We start from the raw sequence: 18,343 nt of genomic DNA on the forward strand, positions 1-18,343 counted from the left end.
TCTGTCCTCAAATTCCTAATCTCCACAAACCACGGCAGCATATGACATTAACCACTAATCTACTGCTAATCCCAGTCCAAATCCCTGGACTCCCCATGAATGCTGGACGTCTATGACCAAGACCAACAGGCTCGCCAAAATCTGCCATCTCCTGAGCACGGGGATGGACAGGGTGGCCGTTTCCCCACTTTCAGCCTGAGCTGGATGTAGGCCTGGATACGAACGATGAGTACTCTTATGGTACGGACCAAAAGGCTGCTCAGAAGAAGTAGTCTGTCATTTTTTATCATAGGTACTGTAGAAGAAAATGTGTTGCCTTACAATTCTTATTTGTATAGATATAATGTTTCTTTCTCTCTAAACATCAAATGTCCTGCTGAGCTGTTTTTCTATTGTGTTTAACCCTTGCCGTCTTGATGAAAGACTCTTTGATCTCTCCGTCTTCCTGAACTGTCTCCGTAACATTTTTCTCACATACATTGATCAAGGCCTGATGAGTGACCCCTGTAGTGACATTGTCTAGCTCTCTCGAGAACAGTCACACCTTGTAGACATCCACCGATGTCTCTTCCTCTGCAGAGAGACATGTGTTGATTCAATGCAAATCCACTCATGACGCCTTCCCTTTTGTTCTCCCGAATGTTCTGTATAAATCCACCTCGGCCAGGCCATTCAGGAGACTGGATCTTCATGGATACACTGTGAATTTCTTTTCTCCACTGTCAGTGATTAAACTTCATTTGAACCAGCCACAGAATTGGACCTGGAGAGTTTTTCTTCAACAGTACTCTTCAACTGTGACTGACGGAATCTAAAACAAATATCCAGAAGTAGTAGTATTTGATGCATTAGAAAAACAGAACTTAATATTTGGTAAAGAAACCTTTGTTTGCAATGACAGAGATCAGACATTTCCTGTAGTTCTTGACCAGGTTTGCACACACTGTAGCAGGGATTTTAGCCCACTCCTCCATACAGATCTTCTCCAGATCCTTCAGGTTTCGGGGCTGTCACTGGGCAACACGGACTTTCAGCTCTCTCTAAGGATTTTCTATTGGGTTCAGGTCTGGAGACTGGCTAGACCACTCCAGGACCTTGACATGCTTCTTACGGAGCTACTCCTTAGTTTCCCTGGCTGTGTGTTTCGGGTCGTTGTCATTGATTTGTCGTTGACCCATCTTCAAAGCTCTTACTGAGGGAAGGAGGTTGTTGGCCAAGATCTAGCGATACATGGCCCCATCCATCCTCCCCTCAACACGGCGCAGTCTTCCCCTCCCCTTTGCACTTGGCTACTGTGGAGAGGTTGGAGTCTGTTTGATTGAGTGTGTGGACAGGTGTCTTATATGCAGGTAACAAGTTCAAACAGGTGCAGTTAATACAGGTAATGAGTGGCAAACAGGGGAAAAAAACTAACAGGCCTGTGAGAGCCGGCATTCTGACTGGTTGGTAGGTGATCATGCAATAAAATTAATTATTAAATAATTCGATTTTCTGGATTTTTGTTTTAGATTCTGTCTCTCACAGGTCAATTGATGACTCTAGATTGCCTGTAGGTGAATGTGAGAGTGAATGGTTGTCTGTTTCGACATGTTGGCCCTGTGATAGACTGGCGCTTGTCCAGGGTACCCTGCCTTCGCCCAATGACAGCTGGGATCGGCTCCAGCCCCCGCCCCCTGACCCTGAATACAGGATAAGCAGTAGACGATGGATGGATCCATCTCTCACAGTTGAAGTGTACTTATGATAAAGATTACAGACCTCTACATGCTTTGTAAGTGGGAAAACCTGCAAAATCGTCAGTGTATCAAAAAAAACTAACTTCTGAACGCAACGATATTTTACAAAGCCTTTGATAGCCATTGATCAGCTTGATGGAGTTTCACAAAATTCAAGATGGCAGAACATTTTGGTAGGGCGACTTTACTAGTCCCGATAAAAACTGCCAGGAGTGATGCACGGGCCCTCGCACACACGCAGGTCGGGAGTGCTACGACCGACTGCTAGTGTTGCAGCCGTCTACCCGACCACCGCCCCATCGCTGGTCATCCCGTGCTTGGATTTTCATCTGTTGATAACCATATCAGACATTTAAGGTCATCATGCTCGACTGATTTACAAAGTTTCACATCATTGGGGCTGTAGCAACCCAGTGGAAACATCACCTCCTCTTATATGGTGAAAAAGCATCGCCGTGGTAACGGCGTTCAAGGCATTCTCCCAATCTTCAACAGTAATAATAAGCAATGTCTTGAGGCTTATCTGACCAAATTTGAGGTGGATCAGGCGAAGACATAAGGAGTTGTGCATATAAGTGTAAAAACATGACATTTCCTGTTGCCAGTAGGTGGCGCTCTAATTGTGAGTCAATGTTGCAGTGCAGACGTGTTCAGGGTGGGACTCTTGACAAACATGTTAAGTTTGGAGCAGATCAGACAATGGACACTGAAGTTATAACAGTTTCGAGTTTTGTGGCAAAGGATGAAACTCGTTTGCAGTCATTGCGCCTTTTGATATTTTTTCATCATTGAGACCTTTAGAACAGGCTCAGTGAGTTTGGCAGGAATCGGATCAACGGTCTGGGAGGAGTTTGTTACAATACAAACCCTACAATTGGCAAAAACAGGAAAAATGGCCTAAAATGGCTTATTTCCTGTAGCGCCCCCGAGTGGTTGATTTTAATGAAACTTTCAGGATATGTTTCGGGGAGATATGTCAACATATTCTGCAAGTTTTGTGATGATTGAGTTGAAGGTTCTGGAGTTATGGGTATTGATTTCCAGAACCCCGCCCCTCTGATGTTCATTGGATAATAACTTCTGAACGCAACAAAATTTAACAAAGCCTTTGATAGCGATTGATCAGCTTGGTCTAGTGATGATTCACAGAATCATCACTAGACCACAAAAAGGATCGGATCTATGGCATCTATGGTTTAGGAGTAGTAAGCAAAAAGGGTTTTTTCGGATGGCAGTCAGCGGATGGTGGTTGGCTGACTTCAATAGTCCCAATGGCAATTTTGTAGAGCACACATATGTGTGCCAAATTTCATATGGTGTGAGGGGCGTGGACTAAAAGGCGCTAGGTGGCGCGAGCGAACCACTTTTTTTGTGGCAATGAAACCTTTAAAATCTCAAATTTTTTTCAACTTCTAAATATGATAAGGCCCCCAAAAAGGCAATGTGCGTAAGACAAAGCAGTGATGCATGGGCCATCATACACATGCAAGTCGGGAGTGCTACAACCACCTGCCAGTGTGGCGTTCCATGCTTGTATATTCATTTGTTGATAACCAATTCTTGACATTTAAAGTTATCATGCTTGACTGGCATACAAAGTTTCACGACATGGCGAAAAAGGGTAACGGCATTGCCAGGGTAATGGCGTTCAAGGCATCCTCCCAATCTTCAACAGTAAGCATTAGCAATGTCTTGAGGCTTTTCTAACCAAATTTGAGGTGGATCAGGCCAACACATGACGAGGAATGCATAAAAGTGTAAAACATAACATTACCTGTCGCCAGGAGGTGGCGCTCTGACCATGAGTCAATATTGTAGTGCAGACGTGTTCAGGGTGGGAGTCTCATCAAATGTGAGGAGATTTGATCATATCAGACAATGTACACTGAAGTTATAACAATTTTGCGTTTTGTCGCAAAGGTTGAAATTAATTTACAGTCATGGCGTCGGCCTGGCCTTTGACCTATGTAAGAGCGTTTGATCATTTTTCGTTTCATCGTTAAAATACTAACCCTATAATTGGCTAAAAGCAGCAAAAGAGGCCCCAAATGGCTGATTTACTGTAGCGCCCCCGAGTGGTTGATTTTATTGCCATTGCTCTGCCCCTCTGATGTTCATTGGATAATAACTTCTGAACGCAACAATATTTTACAAAGCTTTTGATATCGATTGATCAGCTTGGTCTAGTGATGATCCACAGAGATTTTGATGAGAATCAGATCCACGGTGTAGGAGGAGTTAGCAAAAACGTGTTTTTCAAAAAAATTCAAAATGGTGGAACATTTTTCGGGGGGGAATTTTATAGTCCCAATGGCAATTTTGTAGAGCACAAAATTTAAATTGGAGTTACAGTGTTTGTTGTGTTGCCCTTTAACCTGTAGGTTGCGCTAGCGAGCATGTGCAAATACGAAACCTCTAAACCACCAATCTCCATGGCACACCAATTTTGGTCAACTTCTGAATATGATGAGGCCTCCAAAAAGGCAGTTTCTCTGCATCATAATAATAAGAAGAAACATTGCAATTTCAATAGGGCCTTTGTGCGTTGAGTGTTTCGGGCCATAAAAAAGGGCAACTGTCCTGAAGTAAACATTCATCAATTCTGGGAGAGTCACTGATTCTGCTTTTGATTTCAAAGGTCCAAATCAAAAGCTCATTTAAATTTTAACAACCCTTATCTGTTCCCACTCTGCCATGCCCTATTATTGACGCCTGTCCACCCCCACAGTAGATTCTTTTGGTCGATTCTTTTGACATCGGTATGTGCAGACTTTAAATTCTGGCCAGCATTACGACTGTTCACCTGGTCAACAGGCAGTATTTAAAGAGCTAAAAAATTAATATTTTATAATCGATCAGCTGCTATGACAGACTGAACAGAAACAAGGTAAAACCTTTAAAAATATATAAGATCTTCATGTTTTCAAAGTCCTGCAGTCCTGTAAAAATGTTGACAAAAAAACCTAAATTCATAGAGAAGTCTCTCTCCTGAAGGGTTTTTATGTTTTTTATTATCATGATTGACTGCACATTTACACTGATAACTCTGAAATGTGAATACTGAATCATGCGCACGTCCTTTTTATAAAAACATTAATTAAGGAACAATAAAATTAACAGAAAAGTTGGGAAGCAGTTACTGCGGGGATTACAGATTAGGCCTAATGAGCATGACAACAGGGTTTAAAAGGAATAACAACAGAGACCATGTGATCTACATAGGCACAGATGGGCTTCCTGCTGACCAGATTAGCCTGCAGCGGAACCCACTCCATATCAGTGGTTGATTCCCGCTGTCTGTTAGGGCGCACTCACACTACACCAACCGGACCGCGCCTAGGCACGATGGAGCCTAAAGTCTGGATTGTTTGGCCAGTGTGAGCCCTCTGTTCCGTACTGAAGATCGGTACGCTTCCTCAGCCCCCACATGCTTGGGGCATACTCACACCAGGGCCATTCGAGCCGTACTGTGCCTCGGCACGATTGCCCCCCACAGGGGGTCCCCAGCCGGCTTGCACTCACACTGCTCCATCCCAAACGGGCCTAGCTGATTTGAGTATGGTACGGTTCATGCAGGGGTACGCAATGTGGACATGACGTAGGCTTTAAGGGATAGGCCGACCCTCTCATTATTGCTCAGTGTTCAACACGGATCTCCCCCCCACAATCGATCCGATTTATAACTGAAAATACTGTTGAAGACTGTCGGACACAGCGGGATTCTGGGTCGGGCTTGGGGCTTCAGGCTCATGGTGTGAGTGGTATCGGATCGGAACCGGACTGGTACTTTTAGAATAAAAATCCCAATGTGTTTCTTCGTCCAAAATCAGCTGCCTGCTCACGCTGTCCGCTTGCGATCACTTGCACTCACATGTGCTGATTCGGGGCAACCATGCCGAGGCACGGTATGGATTGAATGGCCCTGGTGCGGGTGCGTCCTTAAACAATGCCGCTGATGTGTCAGGAAACAAGCCTCCAGTCTCCTGGGGTTTCTCACACAGTCACGCAACTACAATACTCAATGAACATGAGCACTGGTATTAATCACCTTCTTGCTTCATACAGCAAGCTGCTCGACACAACCAGTCTGCTTTTGTTGGATACATACACGACTGTTGAAAAACTTGTCATATCCTGCCACAAAAGCTCGATTGGGTACATCAGATGTCTGAGAAGATGGCCGTGTCTGAATGGTCTTTCATGTTTTTAGGTGGTAAAAAAAACTCTACTAATAGGTGTTAATTAGTATTGTAGAAAAATTTGTTGAAAGTCAGAAAAGAGACAAAGATCCATCTTAACAACAGCTGAATAACAACAGAAGAAACCCCCATCATCATTAGAGTCGATTTTTTTGGACTGGAAAACTACTTTAACATCCAAGGTCCAACAGTAATCTCCCCCGTCACGAAACATTGTGGAGACATCAACTAAATGGCAGTTTCAATAATTTGATTCTTCGTTTAGGGCCAAAACCATTTCAAATGTAAATTATACATTTGATGTCTGCAATATTATTATTTTTTTGTTTATCTCTGTTCAAATAGTTCAGATTGAAGGAGAGAGGAACAACATCAATATGCAGAGTCACAAGATTGTCTACTGTAATGTGGACTTCCTTTCAGTTATGTGTCTGCTGCAGATCTCACTCAAAGTCACTGGAAATGGTTTAAAAAAACAATCCATTCAGGTCAGGATGACCAAGCACACTGCAGCACCATAGCAGGAGATTCTGCAGGATCAATATCAAGACTTAGACGTACCATTTTTAGGGTCACCTCTCTTCTCTGCAAAAGAAAAAAAAAACACAATTATCAAATGGACCATATATTAAGAGTTTTTAAGAGGCAAGAGAAGAGGGTGAACTGCTCAAGAGTCAGATCTTGCAGCTGTCAAAGCAGTCAGAGAAAAATGCTGCAGGCAGGAAGAAAGTTCAGGAAGAGAAGCAAAAGCTTTTAAAAGCTCAGTTGTGTCTAATAACGCCTCCCAATGAAAACCACGAGTCCCAGTTCTGAGTCCCTGGACTCCCAGTCATCATCACAGTTTGAGTGGTGCACTTCAAAAGGCCAGCGTGCAGAAAGGAGCTGGAGTAGGAGGACCCAAGCTGCCCAGGGGCCTCATTTATAAAGCTTGCGTACGCACAAAACAGGGCTGGAAACGTGCGTACGCCACTTTCCACGCAAATGTTGTGATCTATAAAAACCAAACTTGACGGGAAAGTGTGCGTACCCGTAAGCAAACTCTGAGGCATGCGTACCGGTACGCACATTCTGGAGACTGGAAGGGAATCAGCAGTAAATGTGAGAAGAACTATATATTTTTGATGACTCGCACACATTTAATTACACTCCATATCATACGTTAGATCTGCGTTATCATGATGAACTCCAGCAATGTTTTTGACGCTTTTAATGAGTGAGTTATTTTCATATTAACACCTTCTTTAAAATCTGACTTGTATCTCAAATCAAAATAATTTTGAAATATCGAATCAGCGCTGTCACCGCAGGAGGAGGAGACGGCCCAAATGCATGTAATACAGTATACGATAAATACCTTCCATTAGATCACTGTAGAACACAGCGGGAATAACTAAATATTCTCCTTATTTACGTGCATATATCATCAACGCTCATACATACAGCCATTAAGCCATCGTATAATTGTTACACTTATCCTCGTTTTTAAACCACTAGAGCGCAGAGGAAATGCGCTATAATGAGTGCCACGCTCGTGCGCGCTCAGTCGTGGAGCGTGGAGAGCGCAAATTTATCGATGACCCCGAGCCACGGCCCCCTGCCCGACTGGAGGGGTAACAACAGGGCGCAAGAATCCGTGAGGATGTTATGCATTTGTAAGATAAGGAAGACAACAATCAATGTTCATTGTAAACGTATTATTTTATTAATCAGTGCGCGTTTGCCGTAGCTCATCTGCAACGTTGTTGATGGCGGCAATTGTGTCTCGCTGAAGTTCCAGGACGGCATCAGTGCCATGCCGTCCTGCAAGATAAAGATACATATACAAATATGTATCTTTATCTGGTATAAATCCCATTAGGATCATCAAGGGGGTCCAAATATGGGGTTCCAAAAGAGTCACCTCTGCCCAAAAGGGTTTTTGGACCCCCATAAAACCCCCACCAGTAGTACCATACCCTTCAAATTCATTTTGGCCAAAAAAGTGAAAAATAATTTTGTCCGTCAAAAAGAAATTGGATTTTGGCGACCCACCTCTCAGCCTTCTATCGCTATTAGAACAGAAGTTATGGACCTCCAAAAATGCCAACAAATGAAATGTGAAATTCCAATGTGTCAAAAAGGGGTGTGGCACTTGAAATTCAAATGGACGCCACGGGCAAACCGTTTGAGATATTGACCTGAAACTTCAGATTCCTTTGTTTGGTAACATAAGTTTGAAGTTTATTTATGGATAACCCCTTGAGATGAACAGTCATCTCGTTTTCAAGGGGGTCCAACATACAATACAAGACAAGACATTGTTACAGCAACAGACATAACATACATAAATACATAGAGGCTCTCATCAACCCACCTATCCAGACACCAATCCCAAAACCCCTCCATCCCCACCTGCAGCAGTTATAACAATTGCCAATTGACTTGACATATACAACCACACAACACACACCAATACAGACGATCAACACTACTGCATGACATATCATTTCATGGCATTGTGACATAATATAATACAAGACTGTTGCACTATGCAACACAATAACACATAAGTACAATGGCCATGCATACACAATAGCCATGTCAGATAATCACACACAGATGATAGGAGGAGCTCGAAGATTCTAACACTAGTAACAGGTACATGGTTTTATATAGAAGAAATGAGCAAATAGTTCTTATGGCACTAGGCAGAGTGTTCCAGTCAGAAGGAGCTTTAAATTTAAATGAACGTCTCCCAATTTCTTTGTTGGTTCTTGGGATAAAGAAAAAAGGTTGCTGAATATGTCTAAGTGAGTATGAGGGTGTGTATGGTAACAGGGTTTTTTTTAAATAAGAAGGGTAGTTGAAATGGATGCATTTAAAGATGAACTGGAACCAGCGGTAGCATCTTCGAGCATGGGGGGATAACCAGTTTAGTGTTTGGTACATAGAACAGTGGTGAGTTAGATATGGACACCTTAAAATAAATCTGCAAAGACTATTATAAATTACATTGAGGGATTTAAGATGTACCTCAAATGTATTCTGATATACAATATCAGCATAATCCAATATTGGAAGTAATAGTTGAGAGACAATTCTTTTTCTCAACTGAAAGGTGAAACAGTTTATATGACGGTAAAGAATAGCAAGATTACAGCTGAGTTTTTTAGAAATCGTCTCAATATGCTGCTTAAATGAAAGAGTTGGGTCGAGCCAAACACCAAGATATTTAAAGCTCACTACTTGTTTCAGTGGTGATTCTTCATTAAATGATAAAGTCAAATCAACAGAGTTACCAAGGCCTTGTCTGGTACCAAATAACATACTGCATGATTTATTTTAATTTAAAATTAGTTTGTTACATAAAAGCCATTTCTGAACAAGGGTAAGGTCTGATTGAAGGGATCTTTCAATTTCTGACTTATCGGTACTAGATGTATATAGCACTGCGTCATCGGCATATAATTGTGTTCGACAGTCAGAACAGATATTAGGGAGGTCATTTATAAAAATAGAGAAAAGGAGTGGTCCCAAAGACGAACCTTGCGGGACCCCTTTCTCAACAGTTAAGAAGTTGGATTGACTTCCATTAAAGGTAACACATTGGCGTCTATTATGAAGGTATGAATTAAACCACAGTAGATCATTTTTAGAGAGACCAATAGAGTAAAGTTTATCAAGCAGTAGGTAGTGATCGACAACATCAAAGGCCTTGGTTAAATCAAGATGGCTCCGGTGAGTTTACCATCCTCAGAGGCAGTGAATACATCACTGGTGAGTTTTAACAGAGCTGTAGTTGTGGAGTGATTAGGTCTGAACCCAGACTGGTATGGAGACAGTATATTAAAAGTTGAGACATAATGTGATAGCTGGTTGAACACTAGTTTCTCGAGGATTTTAGCCACTGAGTTAATAATTGAGATGGGGCGGTAATTATTAATGTCATGTGGATCGCCTCCCTTATGCAATGGTGTAACATTGGCACACTTCCATGCCGAGGGGAGGGCACAAGATGAGAAGGACAGATTAAACAGATCGCATAGTGGGTACATTAGAATATTAGCTCCTAGCTTAATGAATTTAGTCTCAATACCAGCTGGTCCAGAACCACAATCATCCTTTAGATCGTTAATAACATGTTGAACGTCAACAGGTGTTATTTTTTTAAAAGAGAAAAAGCTTCTACGTGTAGAGGTAGCTGGAGTGTCACATATAATAGATGGGTCAAATACAGTAGTGCTACATACAGTGGAGAAGTGCTGGGTGAATGCATTGGATATAACAGCAGGGTCCTGAATGCAGACCTGCAAACTCCTCAGAGGAAAAAAGGTGACAGTGTCACGGGGGGATTTTTTTTTTGATGGTACTATGCAAATGACACTAGTCTGAGCGTGACTTAACAAAACTCAGCATACTTTCTCAAAAATCATTGTCATTGAGGGATTTGCGCGGTAGCCAGGCGACCGTCTCATCCAATGGCGAGCTCAGTTGGCGCTGTGTGCTTCAAGATTCCGATTGGCTCAGAGAAATGTCAATTATAAGAAAGATTCTGAAGCAAGTGCTGAGATTCCGATTGGCCCAGAGAAATGTCAATTATTATTGTTCAATAACGAAAAACCATGCAAAAGTGCATTCAACCTTTCTCCGTGAACAAAAACTACAGCTCCCATGATGCCCCGCGGCAAACCAGGAAGTGCAGCCCCCACGTCAAGTGCCGGTCCCTGTGATTCACTTATAAAACTAAACAAACAAGTAGCCTATGGATAAACACGGATGGAACAACAACGTTATAAATCCAAATATTATCTTTATGTGCCACAGCTTCACCATTTCATTAACTTTTAACTTCTATTGTCAGTAACTTAACTGCTTGGATCTACCGGAGCATAGCGTTATCGCGTTTGCTTTAACGTACAATACAGGGGAGCGGACAAAACACAGAGCGACGATACAGCATAGCGTTAGCAGACAACATGAAGCGTACAACATGAAAGCACACAAGAAAACAAGAACTTAATGCGGCGTTCACACCGGACGCGATAGACGCGAATACAATCGCGTGAGACGCGTGTATCGCGCCGCTTGATCATTTTGGACTATTCGCGTCATTCGCGTCATTCGCGTCTTTCGCTTCATTCGCGTCTTTCGCGTCATTCGCTTCATTCGCGCATGACGCTCATTTTTTAGGGGAGCCGGCGGGTCACGTCGGCGGACCCTCCTCCTCCGCCTCGGGGTACCCGATGCCAGAGTCCGTGAGCCTCCTCCGGGAGCCACGTCCCTCGCACCTCTCCCCAGAGTCGGGGCCACATTCGACCTCAGATCAGACGAGACAACCCGCTGAATTTAAGCATATTACTAAGGGGAGGAAAAGAAACTAACCAGGATTCCCTCAGTAGCGGCGAGCGAAGAGGGAAGAGCCCAGCGCCGAATCCCCGTCCGACGGGCGGACGGACGTGGGAAATGTGGCGTACGGAAGACCGATTGCCCGGTGTCGTGCGGGGGCCTGAGTCCTTCTGATTGAGGCTCAGCCCGTGGACGGTGTGAGGCCGGTACGGCCCCCGTCGCGCCGGGGTCCGGTCTTCCCGAGTCGGGTTTGTAGAGGAACTACACCATTGGGCTGCTGAACCTCGAACGGTTCTCAATGAATATTACTTGCGGGATTTTAGCTCTGGATTAACATACACAAAAATAAAAAATAAACTACACAAATGACATAACTGCACAGAAAACACAACAATAAGAATGATCCAATAATTGTTCGCAATTCTGGACCCCCCCCCCCCCCCCACCCAAAAGAAAACTCTCCGGTTCTACACGATCCACGTGAATGACCAAATTGACCAAGAAAACGGCGATTGTCGCCGAAAAGCGACAAGTTTGCAGCTCTGTGAATGATGTCATTGTTGACCTGAATCTGAGTGCTGATGTTTTGATTTGATTTATTAAGAACATTATTTAATCTTTTCCAAAACTTTTTTGGATTATGCATGTCTTCGGAGAGATGTTTTTTAAAATAACTTGATTTAGCATTACGTGTTTTTGTCGTACATTGATTCCTTAAGGACCTATATTTTTCCCAATCAGCAGAGTCCTTTGCTTCCCTGGCAGTTTTCCAGACTTTATCCCGCTCATTGAAAAGATTGATCAAATCAGCACTAATCCACGGTAAATGTTTTCCCTTGATTTTTATTTTCCTCCAGGGGGCATGTGTATCAATAACTCTTGTGACCTCAGTATAAAAATTATTCCAGGCATCCTCAACAGTTGGAATAAGTTGAAACCTATCCCAGTTATTGCAATCAGGTCATTAATATAGTTATCATAGTTTAATTTCCTATATTGTCTGATACAAATATGTTTATGAGGGAGACGGGAACTTTTAATCTTCCACACACAGAAGATGGCAGAATGGTCACTGAAGCAATCTGGCAAAACACCAGATGTTAAGATTCGGTCAGGATGGGTAACAAGAATCCAGTCTAATAGTGATGTAGAATTGCCCTGAACTCTGGTAGATTCTTCGATTAATTGGGTCAGGTTTATACTTTTAAGCAAGTTTTTGTCGTTAGAAGAGGAACGATCGAGCCAGTTTTTATTGAAGTCACCAAGAAGCGGTGAGAGTGGAGATTAGGGACTTAGTTGAGTCAGGATGAACAGGAGGAGGACGATAGATAGCGCCAATAATTAAATGTTTATTCACATGAAGTTTTAGCCTAATGAAGAGGCATAAGGCATATTTTCACCGCTTTTCAGCAAAATCTGAGAGGTGTCATGTACATGGGTGGCTGAGTTGGCATGGAATGACCAAATAACAAAACTTTGAGGAAAGTGTGCCAAATGATTTACAGAAGTAACACCACTGCCTGAGAAGTGGAGAAAACAAGACATACATTCAACTGCAAGACACGTCAGAAATGAGGAGATCCAACGCATGACCCTCTACATTTACTGTTGTTGTCATCTTTAACGCATATCCACTCTTCTTCAGATGCAGATACACAAACTAACAACTACTTTACATTACTGACTCACTTTTAAAGTTGTACTCCGTAACATTTTCATCTATTTAATTGTCTTTTAAGTTCCTATCTATCAATGAGCGAGTTAAAACAATGGTGGTTGATCATGTGACCACTGATGAAAGTGCTTGGACTTGCTGCTTTGTCCAGAAATAGGATCTCCATGTCTGTGGCCACATTCCCACTAAACTCTAAATGAGTTTTATCTTTTTCCGTCAGTCAGCAGCGGTTGGTCTGCAAGTGGAGCTACTCACAGAAGTATACTGCGTTTACTTGGAATGGGAAATCGGTAAGTTCCAAAGGCTGAGTCAGGCTCCCTCTAGTCTAAAGTGTTTGACCAGGTACATTTCATTACTGCTGAGTCACAATGGAGGATCAACAGGCAGAGAAAGAAGAACATTCAACTTCCAGTCCAAGAAAAAGAAACAACAAACTAATGGAAGTGAAGAAGGAAAGTCATCAAGAAGCAAAGTGACCGCCAACGAGGGAAAACGACGGACCTCCTTTCAGTGTGGAGCATTTGAAGGCATCACACAGATGAGAGACAGTCCACACAGGGAGATGAGTCCCAGAGGCTCGCCTGCAGTTCCAGCTACCGCCACAGAGGCCACTAGAAGCAACGCATCTCAAATCTTACCGACTGACACTTAAAATCTAAAGCAGTGCGGCTCGGTCTTTAGTGCAGCCTCCTGGCTCCAAATCTGAACGTTCAGCTATCTCAACTTCATCTTGTCAAGGTAATTCTTGTCGAACTAGAAATAAGTCTTTAGTTATTAACTCTAAATAACCAAACTATTAAATCTATTTTGTTAGCTTCTGAGAAGCATTGTTAATTGCAAGTTAAAGCTGCTGGTTAAATAGCAGTAAGGCACATGAGACACACCATAAGCATGGTGGTGTGTGCTAAGTTTCATTGACTTGCGTCAGTTTCTTGTATGAAAGTACAAAATGCTCTGGTTGCCATTTTTTGTAGGGATGCACCGAAATGAAAATTCTTGGCCGAAACCGAAAACCGAAAATGAGGAAACCAAGGCCGAAAACCGAAACACCGAAAGAAATTAATATTCCAATTATTAGTACCATTGCATTAATGACTATGACTGTGTACTAACGTCACTAAAATCAAGGCATTGCAATTCAAAGAATAAATGAATTACAAAAGTATGAAAATATTTATTTAGCACTGACAATGCACAGTATATAATAAAAATCAAAATAAAATGTTTAATGTCTCATCGAACATATCAGACAACGAGGGTGCATGCATCTGCGCTCTGCTCTCCTTCTCCTGTGCTATGCACTTCTCCGTCTCCAAGCAGGGACTCTGCATCCATCGCGCCTGGATAATTTCTCGTGGGCGCTGCTTTAATCCCACATCCGAGTAATGATCTTTATAACGCGGATCAAGCACAGTCCCGAGTAAATGCAGAGGATCCGAATAGACACCGCAGACATGTTGGCGCTTATACAGACAAGCGTGCGCTGACCGCAGTTTTTGTTTGCGTCATCACAACCTTTTGTTTCGGCCGTGTTGTTTCGGTGATAAAAGTATTTACATTTTTTATTTATTTTTTTTATTTGGTGGCCAAATATTCGGTGCATCCCTAATTTTAAATAACTGTTAAAATAATAAAATAAATAAAAATAACTGTTGAAAACAATTTACTGTGTTTACACGGAACGGAAAGGGAAAATAAATAGGTAAACATGTAAGCAGAATAAACAATATAAACATGCAAGAAACATACAAAACATATAAACAAAAACAATAGAAACAGTATGAATCATTTCTCGAGATAAGGTGCTAAATAGAGTGCAGTATTGTCAGAACTTGAGTATGTGGTCTTCTGAACAGCAAACATATAGACACTATAAATAAACATTATAGTTGCACCAAATCATGCGATATAACTATAAGGATGAGTATGGGTATGGATGAAATCATAACGATAGCCATCCCTAGTCCCTGGGGAGATTTGATCTGCCTGATGCAGCTGGACATGAGTGAGGCAGACAACAGGTTTGGGACTGAGGTTGAGGTCTGGTTAGCAGAAAAGGGTTCTGCAGTGTGAGCCAGGTGTGAAAGGTCACACATACATACGGGTTAAGGCAACAGAGAAGGAAGATGAACTGAAGGAGTAAAACGTACCGGTTTTGCGTTGTCTTCGGTTGAGCAGGTCATTGATGGCGGCTCGGAATCTTTTGGCCTCTTCTTCGCTGGCGAAGTTCAGACCGATCTGACAGGTCTGAGAGGAAAAACCACAGATGATTCATATATATATATATATATATATCTCCAAGATTATATATATACATATACATACATCTATACTGTATATATACTGTATATATATACACACATATATACATACAGTATATACACTGAAGCACTATTTGCTGATGTTTCATTTAGAAATCTGGACAATAAAAACTATTATCAGGCACATTCTGGGTTTATTAATACTGCCAACTCACTGACAGTTGCATGTAATTATTACTGGTCTACATGTCTCATCATGATTTACCATAGAGGTTGACTGATAAGGGATTGTTAAAGGCCGATATAATAGTGATAGGTTGCAGTTGGTACATGGCTGATGGCACACAGTCACATCATAATTAAAAAATAAAATTGATTTTCTTCCAATAAAATACTACGTTCTCTGCTAAGTAAAAGAAGCTACTTTTTAAAGAGGGAACGATTCCTGATGGTCTGTGGCTGCTTCACAGTATTGTCTGCATGTAAAACCAGAACGAGTGAACAGACCATAATGTCAATATTGGACTGTGTTTAAACACATTCAGTGCATCACAGCATATTAAACAAAGTATGACCTGATCCATGAGACACACTTACATCTCCTGTAAACGAGATGAAGTAGGATCTGGAGCTGCTGATGGAGAAGTTGTGGTACAGTTCCTGTTCGAACATGGTTTTCCCTTCCTGCAAAAAAAAACACAAGACAGAGAAAGTAGAGGCTAACTGTAACTAACTGTTTTTACATTTCTTTCCTTCCTTCCTTCCTTCCTTCCTTCCTTCCTTCCTTCCTTCCTTCCTTCCAGTCACAACTGCTCTCAGTTTATCTCTATGAAAATTACTGTTCTGTCACCTGTCAAGTGGGCTTGAATGCACAACCAACGGGGAAAATAATCCTCTGCATTACAAAACTAAAAACATCTTTCTTTGGTTTTACTACAATTCTTCCAAAATCCCCCCCAAAATATTTACAGTATTTATTTTCAGAAAATAACAACTGGTCTAAAAAAAAAAAAAAAAAAAAAATGAAAATGTCAGACCTCGAATAATGCAAACAAAACAAGTTCATTATTATTTTTAAACAACACAATACTAATGTGAAGAGTTCATAAACCAATATTTGAATAACCCTGGGCCCGGTTTCCCGAAGCCTTCTTAAAGCCTTCTTAACGCAACGTCATTCGTAACCCCTAATTAGAGTTCCTACTTAACATTTCGCGTGTTTCCCGAAACGTTCTTTGCTACGAATCTCTTTCGTACGTCATACGTTGGTAAGGGTGGTCTGGAGCACTCTTAGAGCCTTCTTAGCTCTACCGTAGCGATGTTTCAGCTCCTGACGCTAGTCGCCGCCACTGTACAGTAATCCAGAAATCCCCGTTGCGCATGGAACTGCACACTGCCAGTGTTGTGTTTCACCAATGGTTTTAATTCAATTCATTCATTCAATTTAAATAAAATGTGCATGCATTTCATCACAAGGCTAAGCTTTACCTCAACCTCAGAAGTAGCCTAGGTATATTACAGTGTCATTTAATTAGCCCATTATGCCTAGTCAATGTCAAGGCATGTCATAAAGAGACAACGCATCCTTGTGCTGAACCAAAGACGTCGCGTCCTCGGAGCCGTTTAGTTGGAATACATAATTTCATAAGGATCAACTTCAATTCCATGGATATATTGACCGACGTGGCTATATTGCATAAGTTTCGACTACAACGGCAACAAATACGCATGTAATTAAGTACCAAGTAGTATCGAAACTGCGCCTGTCAAACGATATCTGCAATCGGTTCTTTTTGTACCCAGATCAAGAAAAAAATTAGTTTCTATGGTTTTTGTCGCAGACAATCACTGCAAGCGTTCTTCGATTCAATGCGCCGTGTGATTGGTCCACCACCGCAACAACAATTGTATGGCGGTAAAGCGGGTTGAAGCCGTGCGGAGTTGGCTGGTTTATCATTTCGAGATGCCGGCAGCAAAACCTTCCAAAGTATGGTTGTACTACACGCCTGTGGCGCCGGGTACAAATAGATGCATAGAATGTGGCAAGATTATTTCGGGGAAAACGGGGAATACGAGCAATATGATGAAACACCTCATCAAGCACGGAGCAAACTTATGGATGGAGAACTGTACCGTGTTTAAGAAGCCGTCGTCTACAACACCAGCGTCGTCGTCATCTCAGCAGGACACGGCGCAACCGTCAATAACTTCAGGTAATATATAAATGGTTACTAGGTTAACAGTACTCATCCTTTGTGTGTTAAAACATGTATATTAAAGTAAATCGTTTTGGGCATGTTGTAGGCATGTGAGCTAACGCTAGCCTAGCTTGCTCGCTAATTTTACTTAATTAGCATGTTAGCACCTGTGAGGGAAATTTCCATTTAATCATGTATTTCTGTGGGCAAATGGCTGTCTGTCCTCAATGCGTATTGCAGGACCATCTGTCACCAGGGGTGTCGCCAGACAAGCCCATTGATGCAGGATAAGACAATGACCCTTTGATCAAACACAACATCTGGGGACACCTGGAATGGGGGCTGCAGGATGTCAGACCTATATGTAAATTCAACTGCATTATAAAGGCTCGGTTATGCTTCCGCGTAGAGATCACGCAATGGCCACGCAATGGCCACGCAGTTGCTGGGAGACCGTGATGGTTCTGCGTTGGGTTAATGTGTCGAAATGCAATTCAATGCCACACCGGTAAAGGGCGCTATGTTTTTTGTAAAGACTGACCGACCGACCGAGACTCTTGACGTATATCGTCGTTAGCCTCGTTATAGCTATTTGTTTACTTTCCGGCTTTAAACATTCACAATTTTTCAGAACTTGGTGTTTTATTTCTTTGTGCAAAAGCGACAAGGTGCAAACAATAAAACGAGGTGAAAACAATAAAAGTAGCCTATTAAAAGTTTAAATGGTGGTGTTTATGAGTGGAAACCGGAAAGCGGTCTCCCGCGGATGTAGTTAGCGGACCAATCACAGCCAATGCCGCTGCGTTGGTGTTGCGTCGCCTCGACGCGCGTCTAGGATTTTTGGGAGGTGCACGTCAGGCCCTTGCGTTGGACGTAAGGGGGGTCCGCAAGGACGTAAGGGTCCGCAAGCCCCCTTGCGTTGTGTCGACGCGGAAGCATAACTTGGGCT

The 18,343-nt window shown here is 42.3% G+C and overlaps 1 protein-coding gene across 2 annotated transcripts in view; it reads right to left on the bottom strand.

Annotated features, from left to right (window-relative positions):
* LOC311019030 (actin nucleation-promoting factor WASL-like) overlaps positions 1-18,343 on the bottom strand; it is a 95,805-nt gene that overhangs the window by 57,397 nt on the left and 20,065 nt on the right. The window contains exons 3-5 of one of the 2 annotated variants that reach the window (XM_084018191.1): positions 15,794-15,880; positions 15,086-15,182; positions 6,497-6,520 (exon numbers count right to left, since the gene is read on the bottom strand). In XM_084018191.1, the coding sequence (XP_083874317.1) occupies positions 6,497-6,520; positions 15,086-15,182; positions 15,794-15,880 (208 nt within the window). The remainder of the gene's footprint in view (positions 1-6,496; positions 6,521-15,085; positions 15,183-15,793; positions 15,881-18,343) is intronic. The other variant, XM_084018192.1, reaches the window with a different exon arrangement.

Source organism: Eutrigla gurnardus (genome assembly GCF_963514095.1).
Source record: "Eutrigla gurnardus genome assembly, chromosome: 9".
NCBI classification, from domain to species: Eukaryota; Metazoa; Chordata; class Actinopteri; order Perciformes; family Triglidae; genus Eutrigla; species Eutrigla gurnardus.